This window comes from Benincasa hispida, chromosome 10 (genome assembly GCF_009727055.1).
Source record: "Benincasa hispida cultivar B227 chromosome 10, ASM972705v1, whole genome shotgun sequence".
In the NCBI taxonomy this organism is placed as follows: Eukaryota; Viridiplantae; Streptophyta; class Magnoliopsida; order Cucurbitales; family Cucurbitaceae; genus Benincasa; species Benincasa hispida.
This window is the reverse complement of record NC_052358.1, coordinates 26,448,119-26,471,028: the sequence shown is the minus strand read 5'-3', so window position 1 is coordinate 26,471,028 and position 22,910 is coordinate 26,448,119. Positions and strand designations below refer to the sequence as shown.

At 35.0% G+C, this 22,910-nt stretch overlaps 1 protein-coding gene across 1 annotated transcript; it reads right to left on the bottom strand.

The window, feature by feature from the left end:
- Nucleotides 1-268: 268 nt before the first annotated feature.
- LOC120087909 (xyloglucan endotransglucosylase/hydrolase protein 9-like) lies at nucleotides 269-1,875 on the bottom strand. Its single transcript, XM_039044917.1, has 4 exons — nucleotides 1,630-1,875; nucleotides 1,446-1,546; nucleotides 1,057-1,250; nucleotides 269-928 (listed from the first exon to the last, which is right to left on the bottom strand). The coding sequence occupies exons 1-4, from the start codon at nucleotides 1,796-1,798 to the stop codon at nucleotides 505-507; spliced, it is 888 nt and encodes a 295-aa protein (XP_038900845.1). The 5' UTR covers nucleotides 1,799-1,875; the 3' UTR covers nucleotides 269-504.
- Nucleotides 1,876-22,910: the final 21,035 nt, after the last annotated feature.

Here is a 22,910-nt window from a genome sequence, read left to right as displayed (position 1 = left end):
TGTTAGTTTTGAGAAGTGAAAACTAAACGTGTATTATTTTTGATAATTTTTAAATTTTTTTTTCTTTATATAAAGAGTAAGAAGAATATGTCAAATTAGATGATGTTTAAGGATGCATCTCTCCATTATTTCCATTTCTAGATTTAGATCTCTCTTTTCATCAACCTTTCCTTTTTCGCGGCCATCATTTGTCATCATTGCTTTTATATATTAGACATTTTTGCTTTTGTTAATTTTGTTGTGAAGTAAACAAAATATGGTTCACGAGTGGTTAAAAGGATAATAATAAAATTACTCGTATAAATCATTCACTACAGATAAACAACCCAACCCAGCGGCCCACATCAATACTCCATTTCAGCCATTATAACACTCAAAAACAAAACATGAAGCACATGTTTAATCCGTTCTTCTTCTCCCCCATTCCACCCACCCTATTTCCCTGTTTGTACAACACACTAATCCAGAAAAACAAACAAACCAAATCCATCATCACTAATGGTACTAATGGTGGGTGTGATGAACGCACTCGGCAGGAGTAACTGGGAACCTACTGCTATCCGTACAATAGTCGTAAACCATATGCTTAGCCCGAACCCAAAGCAGCTGATGGCTTTGATGCAAATTCAGCTCCGACATTGTTGGCTCATCCCACCAATACTTCTTCTCCCCGTCGCTACTGCACTTACGAGCCACCTCCGCTGTCGCCACCGCTGTTGGGCACTCGCACCCGTCGATCTCAAACCCTTTGTACGATGCGATGAACGGCGCGTGGGCCCAATTCGTTTTCACCCGACCACCTTGCGTCGCCCAGTCATCAGCGTTCCATATTGAGCTGTAAACTCCCATCGCTTGGTCCTTTGGAAAGGGTATGCCTCTGTGCTCCAGATTTGTGTGAACTCTTATTGGGGTTTCATCTACAAGGAAGCTGAGCAAAACACACAAATAAATTTGTATGAACTCTGATTTGTTTTGTAGCGATAAGCAGAAAAACAGAGTCGTTTTGGTTTTGGGTTTCAGATCACACCCATAAAATACAAAAGGAAGATGGCTTACATGACTTGACGACGGTTCCAGAAGATGGAATAGGAATGGAAATCCTTGGTTGGGTCAAACCAGAGGTTTAATCTCTGTTCTCTGTTACCCACGCCATTAACGTACACGTTGGTTTGAACAGAGTAAGGTTCGCCTGTGGTATTCCCCAGGAACTCGAAGTCGAATTCGTTGTGATTTGGGCCGTCTGATGACATCTACATCATCACCCATTCATGATTGCAATTAATGATCCATTGCCAGAAACAAAAAACAAATCATTCACAGGCAGGTGAGGAATTGAAATGGTCAATTTAATGGACTGACGTTGACAATGACAGCAGTGGCTGTGATCTTCTCAAATATTTCCACCATTTCAAGTTTTTTTAAGAGCAGAGTAATGTAATACTTACATAAAATGCAGTGACGGTTCCAGCAGAGTCACCCTCTATGAGTTTTATTTGAATCGTGACCTTCCCAAACATGTACTTGCTCTTCGATGAAAACCCAGCACCTGAAAGTTTAAATACATCAATTTCTTAGCATCGACGTGCCGGAAACAAAAAACAGGAGCAGATTATTGAAAATTTTAAGTACCAGATGAGTTGTCAAGTCTAAGCTTAAGAAGCTCTCCTTCATAGATGAAATGATCGAAAGCCCAAGATGGCTGAAAAAGCTCGTGAAAATTTCTGGATTCGATGGAACCCAACATTAGAAAACCCAGTAAAAAGCAAAGAAAACAAGCAAGAGACACAGAAGCAGCCATGGAAGACGAGAAAATAAGGGACACTGTTTAGAGTTGAGTGGAGATGAAGCTTCTACTCTGCAGTACTCTCCGTAACACATTTATAGCCAATTTTCTTGGCTTCTTGCACAAGCCCCACATTTTCCCGACCCCATTAAAAAAATCGAATATTCCACGTATTTCGAGTACCCATGCCACGTCGCATTCCACGTCGGAATTTAAATTTTCGAGATTGTATAAAGAGAGCGAGAATTCTTTTTCTTTTTTTTTTTTTTAAAAAAAAGGAGAATATAGCCGTTACTATTGGCCCAAACAGCTGGAAGAAGCTTTGCAGAGTGTAGTGATAGTGGCGTTTGGTACTGGCTGTCCCTTGCTCTGAGATGTGGGTCCAGCAATAGCCAATGGTTTTTAGCTACGTGGCATTGTACAACTGTTTACATTACCCATCCAGTTGTCACTGGCAATGGCAGTGATAAAGCTTATGGCTCCCTCCCTTTGCTAAGCCACTTGATTCCTCTTCAAGTAATTCTCAAACTAAAGCCCCGCGCGAGACTACACAAATATTGTCACTCGCTTTTTTGTCCATAAGATCTCATCTCAACGCCACGGAAAGCGCGTAGTTTGTGCGAGTAGAAAATTTAGAAAAGGTGGGCTCAGGGTAATATATTCTTTTGTTTTTACAGTTTTTTGTTTTTTGTTTTTTACTTTGCTGACTGCGGAGCCAGCTGGCGGTGGTCGTTTCCCACTATAAAATGTTATAATGATATTTAAATCAATTTGATTCTAAGATTAATAAAAAGAAAATAACAATAATAATTACAAATGTAATTCTTTTAAGCTTAATATTAATCTATATTTCTTTTTCTTTTAAAAAAATCTATATTTGATATTGAACTTCCAAACTTATCTAATAAGTCTCTATTTTTTTTTTTTTACTCTAATACATCTTTATTTTAAAAAGTATTTGATCTAATGTTTTATAAAGCTATAAACTTTTATAGTTGAATATGTGCATAATTTTATCCTTAACATTAAAAAAAATTAAAATAATATGTGATAATCTGTTCTAAAGTAGTACAAAGTTTGTGGGAGGAACTATGGAGATGGCATTGCAAAAGCAGTGTCTGGAACAAAAAAATTAGTAATATTTTTGTTTCCAAAAATGGCCCATATGAGTGAAAACCTTAAGTCCCCTTGGGGATGTGAGACTTTGAAAATGAAACACATTTCGTGCCCTAATGAGCTAGTTGCCAAAGGGGTGCTCGAAACTAAAATTTTAGCAAAAAATTTCTTTAATCCCCGAAATAGCCTCGTAAGAACAGAAACCTCAAGTCCCCTAATGTCAAACCGGATTTTGAAAAGGGAGCACATTTCGTGCCCTAACAAACTAGGCTAGCAAAATGGGTGCCTAGAACGACAATTTTAACAAACTTTTTTCCTTTTTTTTTCCCTGAAATAACCCCATATGAATGAAAACTCAATTCCCCCAATGGATAAGTGAGATTTATACAAGGCCTTTCTACCCATATAATCTAAATAAATAAGTATATTCACATAATTGTCTATACTTTTCTGTTTTTACATGATTAGCCTAATCATCTATTATTTTAAATAAAAGTCTTACTCAATTTACTTTTTCAGCACTTCTTACCTTTCATTAAGGAAAGTTTTTCCAAAAATTTAAAAAATTTTGCTTTCATATCCACTAAAAAACTTAGAAAAAACTATAGGGATCGGATCCCCAACGAAAGCGAGTGATCACTATGTTTTCGATTTTGTTTTGAATTTAGAACACAGAACAAAGAAAAACATAGTACTCACATTACAGGGATAACAAACTAAGCATGTAAATTAAGTTACAAGAAGGAAGAATCTCCTCAATTTTCTTGCAATTCTTTTCTTCCATGAATTTCCACGATAATGGACCTTCTAAGTACAATAAGAAGACGCCATCAAAAAGGCTTTCCCTATTGTTCTCTTGACAAAGATCGGTTTATGGGAACCGCTTTTTGAAAGAGAGAAGGGAATAGTGGGAGAATTTCACCAAAAAAATCTTTTTCTCTATGAAAGTTTTTGAGAGAGAAATCCATGGGAAAGAAAACCAAAGAATCCACATCTCTTCTATAAAAAAAATGAACTATTGTCCTAAAACCTGATTTCTCTCCCCCACTTATTTTTTAAAGTGAAGTGAAAAAGAAACCACCCACTTCCCATTTAATTTAATTTAATTTAATATAATAAATGAATTATTAATTACAATAGTTAATGACTAAATTAAATAATTCATTTACAAATAAATTAAATATCTAATATTTAATTAATTAAATATTTGAATCTTATTCAACTTTTTATTTCTCTCATAACCTATAGTTTTAATATGAATCTCATTCGCATAAATTTTAATCTATGGTTTTAATATAAATCTAGTCCATATTATTTTAATATGAATCTAATGCATATTAATTATCATTTGAATAAGATTCAAATAAATATCCTTTTATTGTAAAGTTTAATTTTTAATCTTATTCAAATAAATAACTTTATATTATAATGTATTTATATACATTATATTAATTGTATCATATACAATTAATATTATTTCCTTAATTAATTTGAATAACTCAAATTATTTTAAAACTATTGGTCCTTGTCTACCCGTTGTGAGTTAGTAGGGGGACTTAATGGACCTACAGATTATAAGCTTCAATGATCGGAGATTAACTAATTAAACTCTTTATTTACGTTAATCAACATTCATTAATTGTGGGTCACTGTACTAAATACCCATAGTTGCACTCTTCATATTGTAGAATATTTTGTGTCCATGAATTTAACCATTACAAGTAAATCGATTATTCACAAGTTGTTTGTAATTATAGTTGGATCAAATTATCATTTTACCTCTGTAATTACCTCTTACTCCTTAAATATCACTGACCCCTTTAATGAATAATCTGTTTATGGTCCTACCGTAAACCAAGTCCCTCTTAGGCCAATAAGATGACGAGTGCCCTTTGTTCAAAACCCAAAATCAATAGTTAAGAGAACTACTCATCTACTTAGCTTAAAGGCGAGAATGAGTGAATTTCATCGTATGTAGTTATGTTCTTAGCTCCCCACTAGGACAAGTCTAATAAATGGTAGGCTTATTGAGTTGACAACTTCGGCTAATCTCACTCAAACAAATCAAAGGACAACCACCTTATAGACAAGAGTCCATAACTCACTCAAGATTTAGATTGACTTATACATGGTCATCCTATCAAATATTAATCTTTTCAGTCAATGGTGTTACAAAGAGAGATTAAGTATTTCATGGTATGGTCTTATACAATCTCACTATATAGGATACCCTCACTCACATGTCTTTATACGAATTATTTGTATCACATCATTTGTAGCAGTTACAACATTTATAATACTTACAAAGTGGGTCATATCCATAGTATTACCAGGATAAGACACCCAATCTTGTCCATATACTATGGACCCTTTAGGTTATTATGTCACCCTTGTTAGGATTGGTGTCGTAAATCTGTCTTGTATTCTCGTAATTTGTAAACTTTATATAAATAATTTTTATAATTAAAATAATTATTATTTTATGAGCATACACTCAATTCAATAAACAAAGATTCTAGGTTATGTAATTTAAACATATATGTAGAGACATATTGGTGATTCATATTTAAATGATAACCTAAATGGTCTATAGTAGATGGATAAGGTTGGGTACCTTATTCTGGTGATATTACAGTTACAGTCCGCTTTGTAGATGTTATAAGTATTGTAAAGTGCTACAAGTGATCTGATCCTAATCATTCATGTGGAGACATGTGAGTAGGGGTATCCTATACAAAGAGTTTGTATAAGACAAGACCATGAAATGATTAGTCTCATTATATAACGCCATTAATAGTAGAGACTAACATTTCACTAGGATGACCATAGGTGACATGATTTGAATCTTGAGTGAGTTGTGAACTCCTGCCAATGAAGGTGATACATTGATTTACATGGATGATAGTGGCCAGATTGTCGACTCAATATGACTACCATTTTGGGGTTCGTCTAATTGGGGAGTTGCAAACACAACTACATAAGACGAAATTCACTTCTTCTTTGATGTTGGGGTAAGTAGATAGTTGCTTTCTCAAGGGCTGATTATGGGGTTTGAACGATGTGGCCACACCCTGGCCCGAGAGGGATTTGGTCACAGCTGGACTGTGACTTATTGTTCATTAGAGGGATTAGTGGTACTTAAGGAGTTAGATGTAATTATAAGGCTAAACAGTAATTTTGGTCCAACTGTACTTATGAGCAATTTGTGAAGGGTTATCGTGCTGTTAATTAGTTATATCCAATGGACACAAAAATATATTTGTAGTACAAAGAGTGCAACTGTTGGTCTTTAATGGAGTGACCAAAAAATGGATGTTGGGTAATTAAATTAAAAGAGTTTAATTAATTATCCAAGTACCATTGGAGCTTCAATCTACATGTCCATAAGGTTCTATTGTAGCTCAATGGGATTATTGAGAATTAATTTTGGATTAATTTGAATTGTTCAAATTAATTGAGGGAATTAATTATATATGATATAATTAATATAATGCCTTCGATAGATTATAACATAAATTTATTTTGAGAGGAATTAAATATTTGAATATGACTCAAATACTAATTATATGGATGATATTCATATAATTAAATTTAGTATAAATGTGATTTATACTAAATACCATGAATGATTGAGAAAAATAAAAAACTAATATAAAAAAAACTATAGGTTATGTGTTATATATGATATAACATATAGTTATATATACATATAATAAGTTAGTTTTATATATATATATATGTATGTATGTATATTAAATTTAATTTAGTTTTGAATTAATTAATTGAGAGAGTTATGAAAATAATTCCCTCCCTATTTTTTCTCTCTATCAATCGTGTGGCCAAAAAGAATGGGAGGAAGTTTTGACGATGGTCTTCATCTTCTTCATGAGAAAAAAGAGCATAGAAGAGAGTGTCTCTAAGTGTTCACTGTAATCTCCAAGAACACACAAAGAAGAAAAAAGTTTTCTTCTTCCTCTCTAAAAAATCCTCTCCCTCTTCTCGAAAAGATAACAGAGCCGTCACCTCCTATTAATTCCCATTCCCTAAGGAGAATACAAGATGTTCCCTTGTGGTGGTGGTTATTTAGGTTGCTACAGGTTCTTTGGAGATCGAAGTGTTCGTGACTAGATCAAAGAGGATTTTGTGAAGACCTTTTGGCTTCAAGGGTAAGTGTTACTTCTTCCCTAATTCTTTCTCCAAAGCATGCTGTAAAAATCTCTATATAATGCATATTTTCTAATCTATAAATTTAATTTTGCGAAATCTGAAAAATTAGGAATGATTCCGCTTCTATTGCGGACCTCACGGTTTCCTTCAATTGGTATCAGAGTGGCATTCTTAGTACCCAATTTTTTTTTTTTTTTTTTTTAGAATTAAAATTCAGTTTGATGGTGGGTGTTGCATTATGTATTTTTCTTCATGTTGATGATGAATGGATGATTGTGGTTTGCGATTTATCAATGTTTTTGGGATTAAGCTTTAGATTTATAACTTTCTTTACAAATTTGATTTGTAAAGGCACATTGTTTTGGGCATAATTAATGTTATAGAGTCTGTAATTTATTAGTTTTGAGTCGTTTGTGCTATTCCCGATGTTTTTCACGATGTTTTTTTTTTTGGTGAAAACGAGGCTAAAATTGGAGAAGAAACGAAGGAATTCGCGATTGTACAACATCGTTGGAACGTTGTACCCTAGCGTTGCAATGCTGCGAAGGACGGATAAAATTTTTTTTTGTAGCATTGCAACATTAGGTCACAGCGTTGCAATGGTTTGAGACGGAAAAATTTTTCTGGTTCGCATGCGGTTTGGTTCGTGGTTCAGCTGGTTCGCGTCCAGTTCGCTTGGTTTGAGTGGTTCATGAGCAGTTTAGGTTTTGGACGGTCTGGTTCATGCGATTCAAGGTCCGATTAACCTTTTTTGAATTGGTTAAGCTATTATTTATGTAATAGTTAGTTTCTTGTTTAATTAAATTAATATAATTGTTATATTAATTTAATTAATGGTTTAGGAGTCCAATCCTGGTCCATAAATTGCTGTTTAAATTATGCATTTGATATATAGTTTAATTTTAATTATATATATCATAATGTATGCCATATAGTAAAATCCCACCATAGGTTATGCATTTTTCATGCATAATCTATATTATAAATGTTATAATATATAGTTGCATGATTTATTTTATATCATGCTCATGCATCATATAATATAAGTGTTATACTATATGTTTGCATGCATAATAACATTGTCATGCATCATTTATATTGTAAGAGTTATAATATATAGTTAGATGTATGTATGAATATTATTTTATTTCATTACTTTAGTATATATAAATGTTATGTATGTTAAGTAATGAAATGAAGATTGCATGAAGCATGTCATTACTTTAGGTAATTTTATAAATGTTATAATTTTATAAAGTATGATATCAAATGCAATGAATGGTTTTAATTTGTTTCATTTATTTTATAATCATTATAAGTGAATGAAATTAGAAATTGAATTGTTAATTTAGAATTGCATGCAAACTTAGGTTAAAATATTTTTTAAAATAGTTTTAAAATACAATTTACATAGACCTAAGATAACAAAATTTCTAATGAGATTAGAAATTAGTTTAATCTTATTAAACAGTTTAATAGGATGAAATTGATTTTAATAAAAGATTAAAATTGTAGCAATCGTATCTATAAGAAACATTTGTCTAAGGTTAGTTTTGTCTAGGTTGGGGTATTCAAGCTGACGGAAACCGAACAATACCTGGGAACTGACCTGGAAGGTGAATTAGATAAATCTGCTATAAGCATGCAATTATTGATTAAAGTTTGTTAAAATGTCTAACGAACATTAATCAAAATTGTTTAACTATCCAAAGTAAGTGTTACCCTTGGGCAAACTTAAACAATCACTTAGTAAAAATAATTAGCTGTATTTTTTCTAAGTTAAATAAACCCTAGGTGTTTTAAAATACTCAGTGGGAGAAAAAAGATGTATACAATACGTTAATTTTTCACTCACGTTTCTCCCTTAATATTCATAGCGTGAAATTTATGCTTGGCCTCGAGGCGTCCTGGGAGCGTCCCCCTTCGAATGGTGTTTGCATGGGTCAATATCAAGGTGAATGGAGAGAGTATTTATAGTAAGTGAGAGAGGGATGTGTGTCAACATATCCTATGATCTCCTTCATTAGTTTGCAACGTGATATCCTCTTACATGGCCTCGAGGCATCTCAGAGCGTTCCCCTTCAGATGGTTTGTGCATTAGGCCAATATCAAGGCAAACTCTAGAAATGGATAGGTACGCTTTAGTTTTTGCCCCAATCGATTTTTTCATTCGTTTGGTTCATTGGGGCCAAACTCTAGAGTCTAAAATAAATTACCACACTTACATGAAATTGTTAAGCTAATTAATGATTTTTTTTACCAAATCAGTGATGACAAATTGTTACAGGAATAAGAGTTATTCAAGTATAATAACTTGTTGAGAGTGTCTCTGTTTAGTGAAGGGACAACTGACTACCCTTCATTAGCTTTTGTCCTAAATCACTAAAGCATTATTGCAAAAACTTAGATGTTAAATGAATTTCATTTAGTTTTTGCTATAATTGATTGGATATTTTAGAGTTATGCTAAAATCTAATGTTAATCAATATTGGGTTAGATGTCCTAAAACTCGCAATTTGTCAACTTTAAAAATACTTCTATTTACAATAAAGATGATATTTAGAGTATTTCAATAAAGTTGTTATTGAATATATAAATTGCATTTATAAATTCATAAATCCAATAAACTAATGAACCCTTGGTTATGACATGAATACTTAAACTTTATGTAGAGACATAAAAATGGATCAAGTTTAGTATATAGCCAAAACGGTCTATAAGTATATGGATAGGGTTGGGTACTTTATCCTGGGACATTATGGATGCAGCCCACTTTGTATATTGATACAAACAATATGATCACAAAGTCGTTCATGTGGAGATATGTGACTGGGGGCATCCTATGCAAAAGATGTTTGCATAAGACCAGACCATGAAATAATCACTTTTCTTTATAACGACCGTTTACTATCAAAACTGATTATTTTATTCGATGACCTAAGGTAACTCGATCTCAATTCTGAGTTAACTATGAATTCTATCTATTCGGGATTACACCTAAGCTTTAGGACAAGTGGAAGATTGTTGGGTTTAATGTCCTAAATCTCTCTCATATTCTCATAGTTTGTAAACTTTGTATAAACAATTTGTTATTATTAAAGTAATTTATATTTTATGAGCATATACTCAATCTAATAAACAAAGTCCTAGGTTATTTTATGTAATTTAAACATGTATATAGAGACATACAGGTAGATCATGTTTAAATGATAATCTAAATGGTCTGTAATAGATGGATAAGGTTGGATATCTTATCCTGGTGGCTCTACGGTTATGACTCGCTTTGTAGATGATTGTAAAGTGCTAAAAATGATCTAATCCTGATCATTCATGTAGAGACGAAATGATTACTCTCATTATATGACGTCGTTAATAGTAGAGGCCTACATTTCACCAGGATGAGCATAGGTAACATGACCTGAATCCTGAGTGGGTTGTAAACTCCTGCATATGAAGGCAGTCGTTTGATTTGCATGGGTGAGAGTGATCAGATTATCGACTCAATTTGCCTACCATTTTGGGGATTCGTCTGATTGGGGAGCGGGGAACAAAACTACACAAGACGAAATTCATTCATTCTCTACATGTCGGGGTAAATAGATAAATTGCTCCCTTAAAGGCTAATTTCGAGGCTTGACATTGTGGCCACACTCTCTCTTGGCTCGGGAGAGATTTGGTCATAGTTGAACTATGACATATTGTTCATTAGAGGAATTAGTGGCACTTAAGGAGTTAAAAGTAACTACAAGGGCAAAATTGTAATTTTTTTCCAACTATACTGACGAGCAATTTGTGTAGAGTCATCACACTGTTGACTGGTTATATCCAATGAACACATAAATATATCTATAGTGCGAAGAGTGCAGCTATCGATCTTTAGTGGAGTCACCGACAGTTAATGGATATTGGGTAATTTAATTAAAGGAGTTTAATTAATTATCCAAATACCATTGGAGCTTTAATCTACAGGTCTATAAGGTTCTCTTTGTAGCTCAACGGGGATTATTGAGAATTAATTTTGGATTAATTTTAATTCTTCAAATTAATTGAGGGAATTAATTATATGTGATATAATTAGTTAAATTAATTATATGTGATATAATTAATATAATGGATTAGATACATTATAACATAAAGTTTATTTTGAGAGGAATTAAATATTTGAAAATGATTCAAATGCTAATTATATGGATGAGATTCATGTAATTAAATTTAGTATATATGTGATTTATACTAAATACCATGACTGATTGAGAGAAATAAAAAACCCTAGGTTATATTGTATTTGATGCAATATAAAAAAAAACTATAGGTTATGTGTTATATTTGATATAATATATAGTTATATATATATATAATAAGTTAGTTATTATATATATAATTTAATTTGATTTTGAATTAACAGTTGAGGGAGTTATAACTCCCTCCTTATTTTCTCTATCTATCAATCATGTGGCCAAAAAGGATGGGAGGAAGTTTTGACGATGGTCTTCATCTTCTTCATAAGAAAAAAGAGCACAGAAGAGAGCGTTTCTCCATGATTCACTGTAATCTCCCAAGAACACACAAAGAAGAAAAAAGTTTTCTTCTTTCTCTCTAGAAAAATCCTCTCCCTCTTCCCAAAAGGATAGTAGTGAAGGAACTCTTGTACAAGAGTAACTATGAGCAGAAACGGATCTTTCCAGTTCATTGTGACAGAATTTTCACATATACATTCACACAAACAGATATACATTAACAACACTTAATTACTGACATGCTTAAAAGATAAAAGACAAGAGAATGAGTGAACATACCAGTTCAAGACTTTCTTCCTTGCAAGACTCACTCTCTCCACGAATGAACTCCTCTTACTTTCACTAGACCAACAAGTAATCGTTCAGCACCTCCAATCATCTACCACAAACGGCCCGAACACCAGGAAATGAGGACGACACCATCACTCAGAGCCCTCAATATTCTCGGAGTGAGAATCCACTTTGTTCGAATTTGGTAGAGGTGAGGAGGAAAGGTTGTCGTGTACAAAAGATCAAACAAGTGGGAGAAAGGCGCATCTATCGCATAGACATGATGCTTGATCGTTTAGGCGAGGTATACGATTGTGTAGGAAAAGCTAAGCGATCATCTATACGATCATTTAGTTAAACTTAGGCACCAAGCGATCATTTAGGAAAAGGTAAGTGATCGTCTAGCAGATGCGTGCGCGTGTAAGCAATCATTTAGTAAAAGTGATATGCTATCGTATAGGCTCTCAATTCACTAAGCGATGGGCAAAACACTTCGTTGAGCAAAATAAGCACACTTTTCGCAAAATGAAAACAATTTTCATTTTATTATTTAGTTACAAAAAACTGAATGGAACTCCCCATTAATGCACGATTACGAGAAAACGGTGGCTAATTATCGCATAATTTTCAAATAATAAAATAATAAATATAATCATATTATATTCATAACCTATAGTTTGATATCATAAATCGAACACAAGGATTGCCATGAGTAGCAGAATGATCTTTCCAAATTTCAATCGTATATGAACTTTACAATTATAATCACAAATGAAAACGTACGATTATGCATTAAACATAAATTATAGCATGCTTTACTACTTGATCAAGGGAAAGAATGAACAAACCTTTGAAGACTCATCTTCAAGTTCCTTGATCATGAATGCTCGATCACAGCAATATAGCAACACACGAACGTTCGTCTAACACAACCGCTACACTGCACGATCACAGCGCACTCGAACTAAGCGATCGCCAAGGTCACGAATGCCCCGAACACCGTGAACGGAATCCACAGAACCTCGACTGTGTCGAGTTGAGTATGACACCACCAACAAGGTTTCCTCAGTATTCTTGGTGTGAGAATCCAGAGTGTGGGCTCTGTGTGGACTTGGTTTGAGGCAGAAAACTGGAGGAAGAACGATCGTGTAAATGATTAAGCAAGTGGGAGATGAAACAACCTATCGTATAGGTCGATGTCCAATTGTTTAATAAAAGCTATGCGATCATCTAGCAAAAGTTATGTGATCGTTTAGCTCATTGTCTAGCTGAGTACTTATCGTGTAAGAACACTCCACGATCGTTTAGCTAACTCCAAGCTGTCATTTAGTAAATCTGATTTACTTGACAACGTTACGTGAGTAATTTTTTAGAGTGGAAAATCTCAAATTCACAATTTTGCAAATCTTACTAAAATTAGGAAAACATTTTTTCTTTTATCTCACGGTTACCATGAAACCACCAATAACCTCCCACTCAATTGGTTATTAAAGAAAAAAAAGATAATTATCCAATGATTAATATTATTATAAATATAAATGATAACCATCTTATCATACTATATTTATAACCTATAATTTTAATATTTCATCTCATGAAATATATAAACCATAGCTCTTTTTCTATTCCATGACACTTAATGTAATTCTCATTTACATTAACCCTCCACTTGATGTATCTCATACACCATATCAATCATATCATATATAATCGAATTACCTCTTGTCAATTTGAACATTTCAAATCAACACCAAGAACTGATCCTTAATTTGAATCCATTGAGCTGCGAAGGGGACCTTATGGACTTGTAGCTCGAAGCTCCAACAGTACGTGAATAACCGACTAAACTCTTTAGTCACTGGATCCACCATCCGTTAACTGTCAGGCACTCCACTAAAGATCGACAACTGAACTCTTCTTGCTATAGATATATTATATATCCATCTTAACTAATCAATAGTGTGACAACCCTTCACATATCGCTCGTAAGTACAGCTCAACCAATAACCGTTATGCCCCTATAGTTACATCTAACTCCTTAAGTACCACTGATTCCTCTAATAACATAAGTCATAGTCCTACTGATCCCTCTAATAACATAAGTACCACTGAGCTTAAAATGTGAACGGTCCAGAAAAAAAAAACATGTGAACTACATTATTTGTCAGTATGATGAGTTTAGTTTCACCATCAAGGAACCTTCTGTATTTGTATCAACTAAAAACTTCCTCTTCATGCGTGAAGGGACACGATTGTGAATGTTCTCGTCATTGTTTTCTTCATGAAATATTTTACCTTCAAGATTTTCATCTCCTTGATGTTGATCGCTTTTTATTTTGAGATGATCAAAAGCAGATGTTGAAGTTTGACTTTTGTTTGATGTGGAGATACTTAGCCTTTTGAAGGTTGAAGTTTGAGTGGAAGTAGATGTTGGACATTGATTTTTTTCTTATTTTTTTCTTCCATCGTGACCATACTCAATCTTTGGAAGACTGAAGATCGAGTAGGGCTTGATATGATCGAAGATAGAAGCTCTTTGCTCGGTTTCTTTTGAATCATTGACTTCTTCAATAGTTATATGATTACTATTGACTTCCACTAAGCTGACAGCATGGCATGCAATAACTTCTAATACTTCCTTTAGATGAATATCGAGGAAGTTTCTTAGGAAGAGTTCTGCCAAAGTCACCGACCATTGAAGTTGAGGGAAGTCTTCATCTTCTTCCTTACCAAGCTTAGGATTCCCTGCCCTTTTTTCCCCTTTCTTTTTTTGAGTTTTGCCTTCTCTTTTGTAATTTTGATAGAAGCACAACTTCTTTTGGGTGGAGCCTGAATTTCCTTTATTTCGTCGAGTCACACGGATCCATTCTTCGTTGTCATTGTCAACAGGATCATATTTGCTTTGGGAATATGTTGTTAAAACCTCTTGTTAGAACCAAACGACTATAGCTCAAAAGTCCTATATGGATGAAGCTTTCTCTTTGATCATAAAATTGAAACGATGTTAAATCACTTGAATTCGTCATTACTGCGATTTGACTTGTTTGAGCTTTTTCATTAAGATCCAACTTAATCTTCTTTTCAGAATTAACTCCTTTAACACGAAACATTTTTCCACTGGGTGGCTAATGATCCGGTGATACTTGTAGTAGTTAGGATTGCATACTTTTCCTCACTACTCCGGCTGCTTGCATTCTGGTAGTTGAATGAGTTGTTTCTTTAATAATTACTCCAACATGTCTGCAACATTAGAGTTAGGGAATGGAAAAAATTTTTCCTGCCTTTCTTTAAGAGGTTGGCGACGTTTAAAGTCCTCATTGTGTTTTCTTTCAAATTTTTTTTTTTAGAGGAAAGTTTGATTGGAGTTACATGAAGGACCATAGATTCTCTAAAGGCATCATTCACAATCTTTTCAGTGCCCTTAGTTTCATTCTTGTCTTTTCTCCCTTTAGGGACTAGGAAATCTTTAGTTCTCATGTTGACGATGCTCAACTCCATGTCATGAGCGTGTGTTGTCAACTCTTCAAATGTATGAGGTTTTATCCCTTATAGGATGTAGAGAAGCTCTCAGTGCATGCCTTAGGTGCACATCTTCACTACAGATAATTCAGTGAGTCTATCTTTGCAATTTAAACTTAGAGCTCTCCATTAGTTGATGTAGTCAATGACTGGCTCTTCCTTCCATTGCTTGGTGCTTATTAGCTCCATCATGTTGACAATACGCCTATTACTATAAACGCAGTTAAGGAACTCTCTTTCTAACTGTTCCTAGCTATCAAATCACTTCTGTCTCAAGATCACTATACCAATCGAAAGTATTTCCTTTCAAAGTATGAACAAACTACTTGACTAGCAGGTCTCCTCTGGTCCCTATATTTTCGCAAGTTTCAATGAAGTGAACAACATGTTGTTTTAGATTCCCTTTTCCATCGAACTACTGGAACTTTGGAGGTTGATACCTAGCTGGCATTCTCAGATTGTCGATCTTATTGGTGTACGACTTGGAGTATATAAAATAAGTTTGTGACGGTCCTCCATACTGAGCCCTTATGGAGTTTGCGATCATATCTTGCAGTTGCCGAACTTACAGGGAGGTGACAGAGGTAGATTGTTGCAGCTAGCTTTCCTACAAGACAACCTTTCCTTTGTCATTGGCTTTAATAATTGGACTTTGACTCGTCTTAGTAGTTTCTCGTTGGAAGTCTTCCCTGGTGGCACCCACTTCAACGGTCGTTTCCTTGCCCTCCAAAGCAAGGCATTGTACGATATCCTGCCATGTCAAGGGGTTTCTAGACTGAGTTTTAGAGAAGGATTCAATAAGAATAGAACACTTGTTTCTCAGATCGGTGAACGTCATTCTTCAAATGGATTGCTGTTTGATAGTTATTGTAGCTGGGATAAGCAGGCACGAACTTCCGTATAGTGCCCTAGCTGTGTCCTCCCTTGGGGATTGGCCTATTAGATTGTGTGCGTGAAAACAAAGCAATAGCATTAGCAGGAGCAGTAAGATCCAATAAGAAGCCATTGAATTTGTTGCATCGAAAGAGTTGAACAATGGTTTTCTCGTGTTGCTAAAGAGTTGAACAATGAAAATAGATGGCACTNCTAAAGAGTTGAACAATGAAAATAGATGGCACTTTGATCTCTTAAGGTAGCGATTTCGTGGTCTCACTCCTCAACAACTTTTATTAAGAGATTTATCTTCCACTCCATCTCTGCCATGACCGACTTAGCCGTTACATCAGGCATCATGATAGACACTGATGGAATGTAGAAGCACGCAACAGAAGCAATCAGAATCAATAAGCACTCTAATTATTTTTAATTTGAGTTCCAAAAAGCAAGCAAAACAAGTTTTTCAACAAAGAGGGTTTTAGAATTGATACCTTTGTTGAATCTTCCAATTCCAAGCTGCTTCTCACGAAATCTCAGCTTCAACACCTCAGTGAACCACTAAGAGATCTTCACTACTATTCTCGGCCTTGAATTTGAGGGGTGGAACTCAAGATTGAAGAGAATTGTGAAGGAAATTTTGTGAGGGTTTGAGTGTTTGAGACAAAATTTCAGAATTTTTCTAAAAAATCTGCAACCTCTTCTTTCATCTCAGAAAATTGAGAGTTTTATTCATCAAAACCATGTAAGCACTAATAGGACACTTCAATTGGATAAGTTTAGTGGGCTAGGTGAAATTCTATTGTGAACACACATCGAGATTCCAAGAATTGGAAATCTCCACTATTAACCTTAATTTCTATCTTTTGTTTCTAATTTTAATTAACTCAAAATTAACTAAATTCTAAAAATAAAAATTTAATTAAAATGAAAATTAATTTGATTTTAATTAATTAAATAATAATTTAATACTAAATATTAAATTAATCAAACACCTAATTTTAAACATGAATTCTATTCATGTAATTAATATTTAAATATTACAAACTCTCCAATTTCATTTCGACCTTCAACAAAAGGGTACCTGTACCCGAAACCGACACAGGTGGGTAGGTAGAGAATACCTAGGGGCGCGAGACAACTCTCTCTAAGGAACTCGGCAAAATAGCCCCGTAACTTCGGGAGAAGGGGTGCCTCCTCACAAAGGGGGTCGCAGTGACCAGGCCCGGGCGACTGTTTACCAAAAACACAGGTCTCCGCTTGGCTTATGTAGATCCAAAATGATGAATGGGATTGTGGCACTTCACTCGCCGCCAATGCGGAAGGATGCCGCCGAAAAGAATGGAACGCTGCTTCGCTCTGCTGGATGCGTCGGATCCCGTATAACAAGCGAGCTTTTTACCCTCAAATTCAAACATGTGGGCGCAAAATGCTATCCTGTGAGTGTAGCTTACTTTCCGTAGTGTGCTATTGATCTCAAGCTCTGGTAAGCCTTAGGGAAGCTAGAACTTCTCCAACTAGAAAAAGCTGTGTAGGCTTAGTTTTATTCTACAACTTAAAGGGTTTATCCTTATTTCGTATTTTGACAAAGCAGCCTCTTAACACCGACGCTTGTTATGGCCCCAACTAGAAGAATGTTGTACGCACTCACTCTAACGACGTACCTTTTGCATGATGGGTCAGCGAGAAAATGGGAACAGCGGCTTAAGCCATTAGGTGTAGGCACTTTCCAGAGGTGGAATGACTAGCTCTTGCTACAAAACTAGCACCTTAAACAACCAATCTCGATCTCTAGGGCTTACAGCTTAATAAAGACTACTTGCAGGCTTACTCCTAGTATCTGTGGCGGTTTACTATAAGCACCAGCCTCGGGTCAGGAAGTCTCATGATCCTTCTTCAAAAGACCCCTCAACCAACTAAGACATTTCTGAAGAAATTCCTCTCACCCCCTATCACAACAAGGCAGAGTTAACCCAACATTCTACTGCTCTCTAAACAGCCCATTCGACGAAGCAATCTTGAACCCTCTTGGCTGCGCTGTGCTTGGATGCACTTGTATTCCACATGCCAGCGATCGACATACAAGAAGATTGTATCATGGGTTCTCATCCCACTTTCTCCGGCAAGGAAGTGGAACGGGCGAAATTACGTGAGAGAAAGAACCTTTTGGTGGAGTCCCCCCGAGCCGAGGACTGAATAGCACAACTTAGTGATTAAGAGCGGAGGGAGAGCCCGTTGTGCCTTGTTTTTGTTTGATCGGCCTATCCTCTTTCGAGAAGCAAGCTCCCTCCGGTTGTTCAGTCCCTGGGCGGCTCTCGGTTTTTTAGCATGTTGGGAGATTAAAAAAGAGATTTCTTTATCATAAACAAGAGCGGGCTTCTTCTTTAGATCGTAAACAGCATAAAATCTGTTAAATAGATAGTAGGAAACGAAATGATAGAAAACGGATTCCCCCCCATATAAGACCAAATCCTCCAATATATGAATGAATGAAAGAGGACTTACGTCATCCACGAGGGAAAACGAGAAAGTACCTCGATTCCTGTCTCTTATACACATCTAGATGTGTATAAGAGACAGGTTTGGCTTAGTGTTCGTATCAAACTCTAAAAAGAGGTTGTTTTCTTGCAATTGAATCAAAAGGAACTGTTCTTACCTCAAAGGGAGTGCAGCCAGCCTATCCATCAGAACATAATATAGGAAAGTCTTCCTTCTCGGTCGAGCTGCTTTGCTCCTTCTCTTATACCTGGCTGGCGGAATATTTCCGAGATGTTAATGAACAAGACGTGCTTCTATTTATCGACAATATCTTCCGTTTCATTCAAGCGGGATCCGAAGTATCCGCGTTACTGGGTAGAATGCCTTCGGCTGTGGGTTATCAACCCACTCTTAGTACCGAAATGGGTTCCTTACAAGAAAGAATTACTTCTACCAGGTCCATAACTTCTATTCAAGCTGTTTATGTACCTGCGGACGATTTGACCGATCCTGCGACACGAAGATGAAATGAGAATAACGAGCGTGTGTGATAATTTTGATAAATTAAATGTTTAATCATATCGAATATACTTATACAAACTCTAATTCAAAATTGAACAATTCAAATTCAAATCCTAATCTGCAACGATCTGAGATTAATTGGCTAAATTCATTAGACCAAATAATCCTCATTCGTTAACTAATGGATCACTCCACTAAAGCTCATAGTTGCACTCCCCTCACTGTAGATATATTATGTCCACATGATTTAACCATAATTAGTAAGTCGACCATTCATAGGTTGTTCGTCATAACGACTGGGTCAAATATCTGTTTTACCCCCGAGATTACTTCTTGTTCCTCAAGTTCCTACTGATCCTCTAATGAACAACTGGTTTGTGATCCAATCATTAAACCAAAACTCTCTCAGCCTAGTGAGAGGGTGGGGCCCTTTGTTCAAGACCTAGATTCAGTATTTGAAGAACAACCTTACTCTTATCCCTAAATCGGGTAGGCGTGAACTCCGTTTTGCACCTTATGTCCTCAGCTATCTATTAGGTCTTACCCCTGAAATGGGAGGCTTATTGAGCCGACGCTGTTGAGCCAATTCTCACCTATGTAAATCTAAGGATAATCCCGAATAAATAGGAGTTCGTAGTTAGCTCAGGATTAAGATCAAGTTACCTAGGTCATCTAAGTGAAATAGTTAGTCTTAAACAGTAAACAATGTTTATAAAGTAAGAGTGACTTATTTCTTGGTCCGATCTTATGCAAACTCATTGTATATGATGCCCTCACTCCTCATGTCAATACATGAACGAATCAGGATCACTTCGTTTGTAGCATCTTATAACAAATTGTAACAACTACAGAGTGGCCGCATCCGATAGTGTTATCAGAAAAAGGCACCCAACTTTATTCGTATACTATAGACCGTTTTGACTATTTACTCAAACTTGATCCATCTTTATGTCTCTATATAATAGCCATGGATCTTAGTTTATTGGATTTAGTCTTTATAAATACAATTTACAAAATTCAATAACAACTTTATTGAATAAATATCGAAAAACATCTTTATTGATAATAGAATATGTTTACCTTTACAAACTGCGAGTTTTAGGATATTCAACCCAACAGACACTACATCAAAGTGTGATTCTTTCTTTAATCGATCAGAAGCAGGATCAGAATTGTTGAACAAGGGATTTTCTCTGATAACTACCTTGCCTTTAGGAAACTCCATCACCTGTTCCCAGATTTTTTTCGCGATGACAGAGTCTTGTTCGTACTCATGTAGGATCCTCTTAGAGTGACCCCGGGTGATAGGTCCCATATGAGAGCCGTTTGTAGAAGTTTCCTTGGATGCAACTTTCTTTCGTGCCATTTGTTGATTTGTTGATTTGGATGATGAGAGAGAGATGAAAGGTAGAGATGTCCCACTAGACGTGCCAATTTGTTCGCACGAGGTTTCCTGAGAAACTTGGTTCGTGGAATTTGAACTTGCATTGATGTAGATTTGATGCGAATGTGGTTCGATCTTTAGTACTTGATCCTCTGATTCTCTTTCAGTTGAATGCGTATGCTTGACTTGTGAAAGTAAAACATGTGGATGTTTTTGAAGTTGGAGTCTTGGAAGAATGTTTGTACCTCCAAAGAACTTTAGTCTTCAGGTGTAGTCAGCTTCAGGAATTAGGGAGTCTTTTGATTGTTGGGAGAATTCTCTTTAAGCCCTCTAGAGTGTAAAATTTCTGACTCCCATAAATAAAAAGAACTCTTCTATTTATATAGTTTTCGGGTGGACTTCATGGGTCTGGGCTTGGTTGGTCCATGGACTTGGCCCTTGGGCCCAATTAATTGGATCTTAGGCTAATTTGATATTTAGGCTAAATTGAACATATTTTGAGCTCAATTAGACCATAGCCCAAATCATAATATCAAATTGGACCAAATTAAATATATTCAATCTAACCATCATGAAGGAAACATATGACACAATCGGAATTCACCAATTTATGTCTTCAACTTCAATTTGGGAGATATGTCGACTTCTAATTAGTCTCAAATTCAATTATTCTCAATTTCGAAAAAGTTATTTTTGTTTTTAGAACTTGGCTAAGAATTTAACCATTGTACTTAAGAAAGATGCATATCATTGTAAGAAATGTGAATGAAACATGCTTAATTTTCAAAAACAAAAACAAAAAACAATATGGTTCCTGACAGGGTGATGAGACAATTCGGTTTTCAACAGGCTGTCCCATCACCTTGTAATACTGAACCCCTACTGCATGATATCGACTTAAGGACTGTAAATTAGTTCGATAAGTTGCACATTTGGTAGTGTAATGGCACTATCGTGCAAGGTTTATTGCAGTGGGGGTTTCTATTGAATAGTTTGACAGGGATGTCACTCAAGACTACATTCATTGGTATAATAATATCACAAGACGCTACGTCACTCGTCCGGGAGTAGCTATGGGTCATCTGGTAAATGAATGAATATTATCTAATTATTTTTAATTTAAATTTATTTTAAATATTATCTAATTGTTTTATAATTCACAGAGATCAAACAACAATAGACTCCGTGATGTTGCGAATGATTCGAACCAGGTTCTTGCTATATGTACTGACAACCAAAGCTATATGGAGGAGATACATTATATGTATCATATACCTATTGTTCCTCCACCAGCTCCTAGACGTAGAGGACCTGTTCGGGAAGAGGATGAGTTTGATGAGGTTGCCTATAATGTGGAAGAGTTGCCCATGTGATGCAGATGTAGAGTCAAACTGATTATGTTAGTCCGATGATGATGATGCCAACATTTAGTTTAGGATATTATGACTCAAAGGCTGGTCCTTCGTCTTCATACGTGCATGAACATGGTCGAGGTTGTGAAGAGCATAATGAATATTTATATCATGAAGCGCCTGCAGAGATACTAGAGCAACATCAAGAAGAACCAGAGTAACCTCAAGTTCGAAGTCGACGACGACAACCAGCTCGAAATCGACGACGTCCGCCTTGTGGGACACATTGATTTTTGTAATTATTTTTATATAAATGAGATATTTTAATTTACACTTTTTTTATTTTTTGAGATATTGTTTTTTTAATTTGTTATTTTAGAGTTTAAATAAAATAATAAAATAATAAAATGTTTTAGAAATTGTTTTTAAAATAGAAAATTAAAAAAAAAAAAAAAACAAAGGTCGAATGTTGAAAATTTGATCTAGGTAGGTCGAATTTTCAACACTCAACATATTAAGAATAATAAAAAAACAACCAATTTATAAAATGAAAAATTATTAAAAAAAAAAAAAAAGTAAAGGTTGAATGTTGAAAATTTGACCTAGATTGGTCGAATTTTCAACACTCGACCTATTAAAAAAAACAACAATATTTTTGTAAATAGTTTCAAAACTATAATATTTTTATAAATTGTTTTGAAAACAACTATATTATTTTAATTTTTCCGATCTAGTCAAGTGGTTTTGCCAGAGTCAATTGCGTGGACTCGCTGGAGAAAAAACAAAAGCAAAAGTGGGGTAATTTTGTACAATTACTTGAATTTGTTGGAGAATTGCTAAAAGTAGGACATTTTTTTAGGGGATAAAGACTTTTAGGATCACTTTTTAAAAAGTCGAGTTTTAGGACATATGAGAGGACTCATCGTCCG

Bases quoted from the DNA above. Each gene is read 5' to 3' on its own strand.
- LOC120087909 (XM_039044917.1), bottom strand. From the start codon at position 1,798: ATGGCTGCTTCTGTGTCTCTTGCTTGTTTTCTTTGCTTTTTACTGGGT. The intron at 1,251-1,445 runs GTAAGTATTACA...GTGATGATGTAG, and splicing joins GAACCGTCACTGCATTTTAT to ATGTCATCAGACGGCCCAAA. The intron at 929-1,056 runs GTAAGCCATCTT...TGTTTTGCTCAG, and splicing joins TGGAACCGTCGTCAAGTCAT to CTTCCTTGTAGATGAAACCC.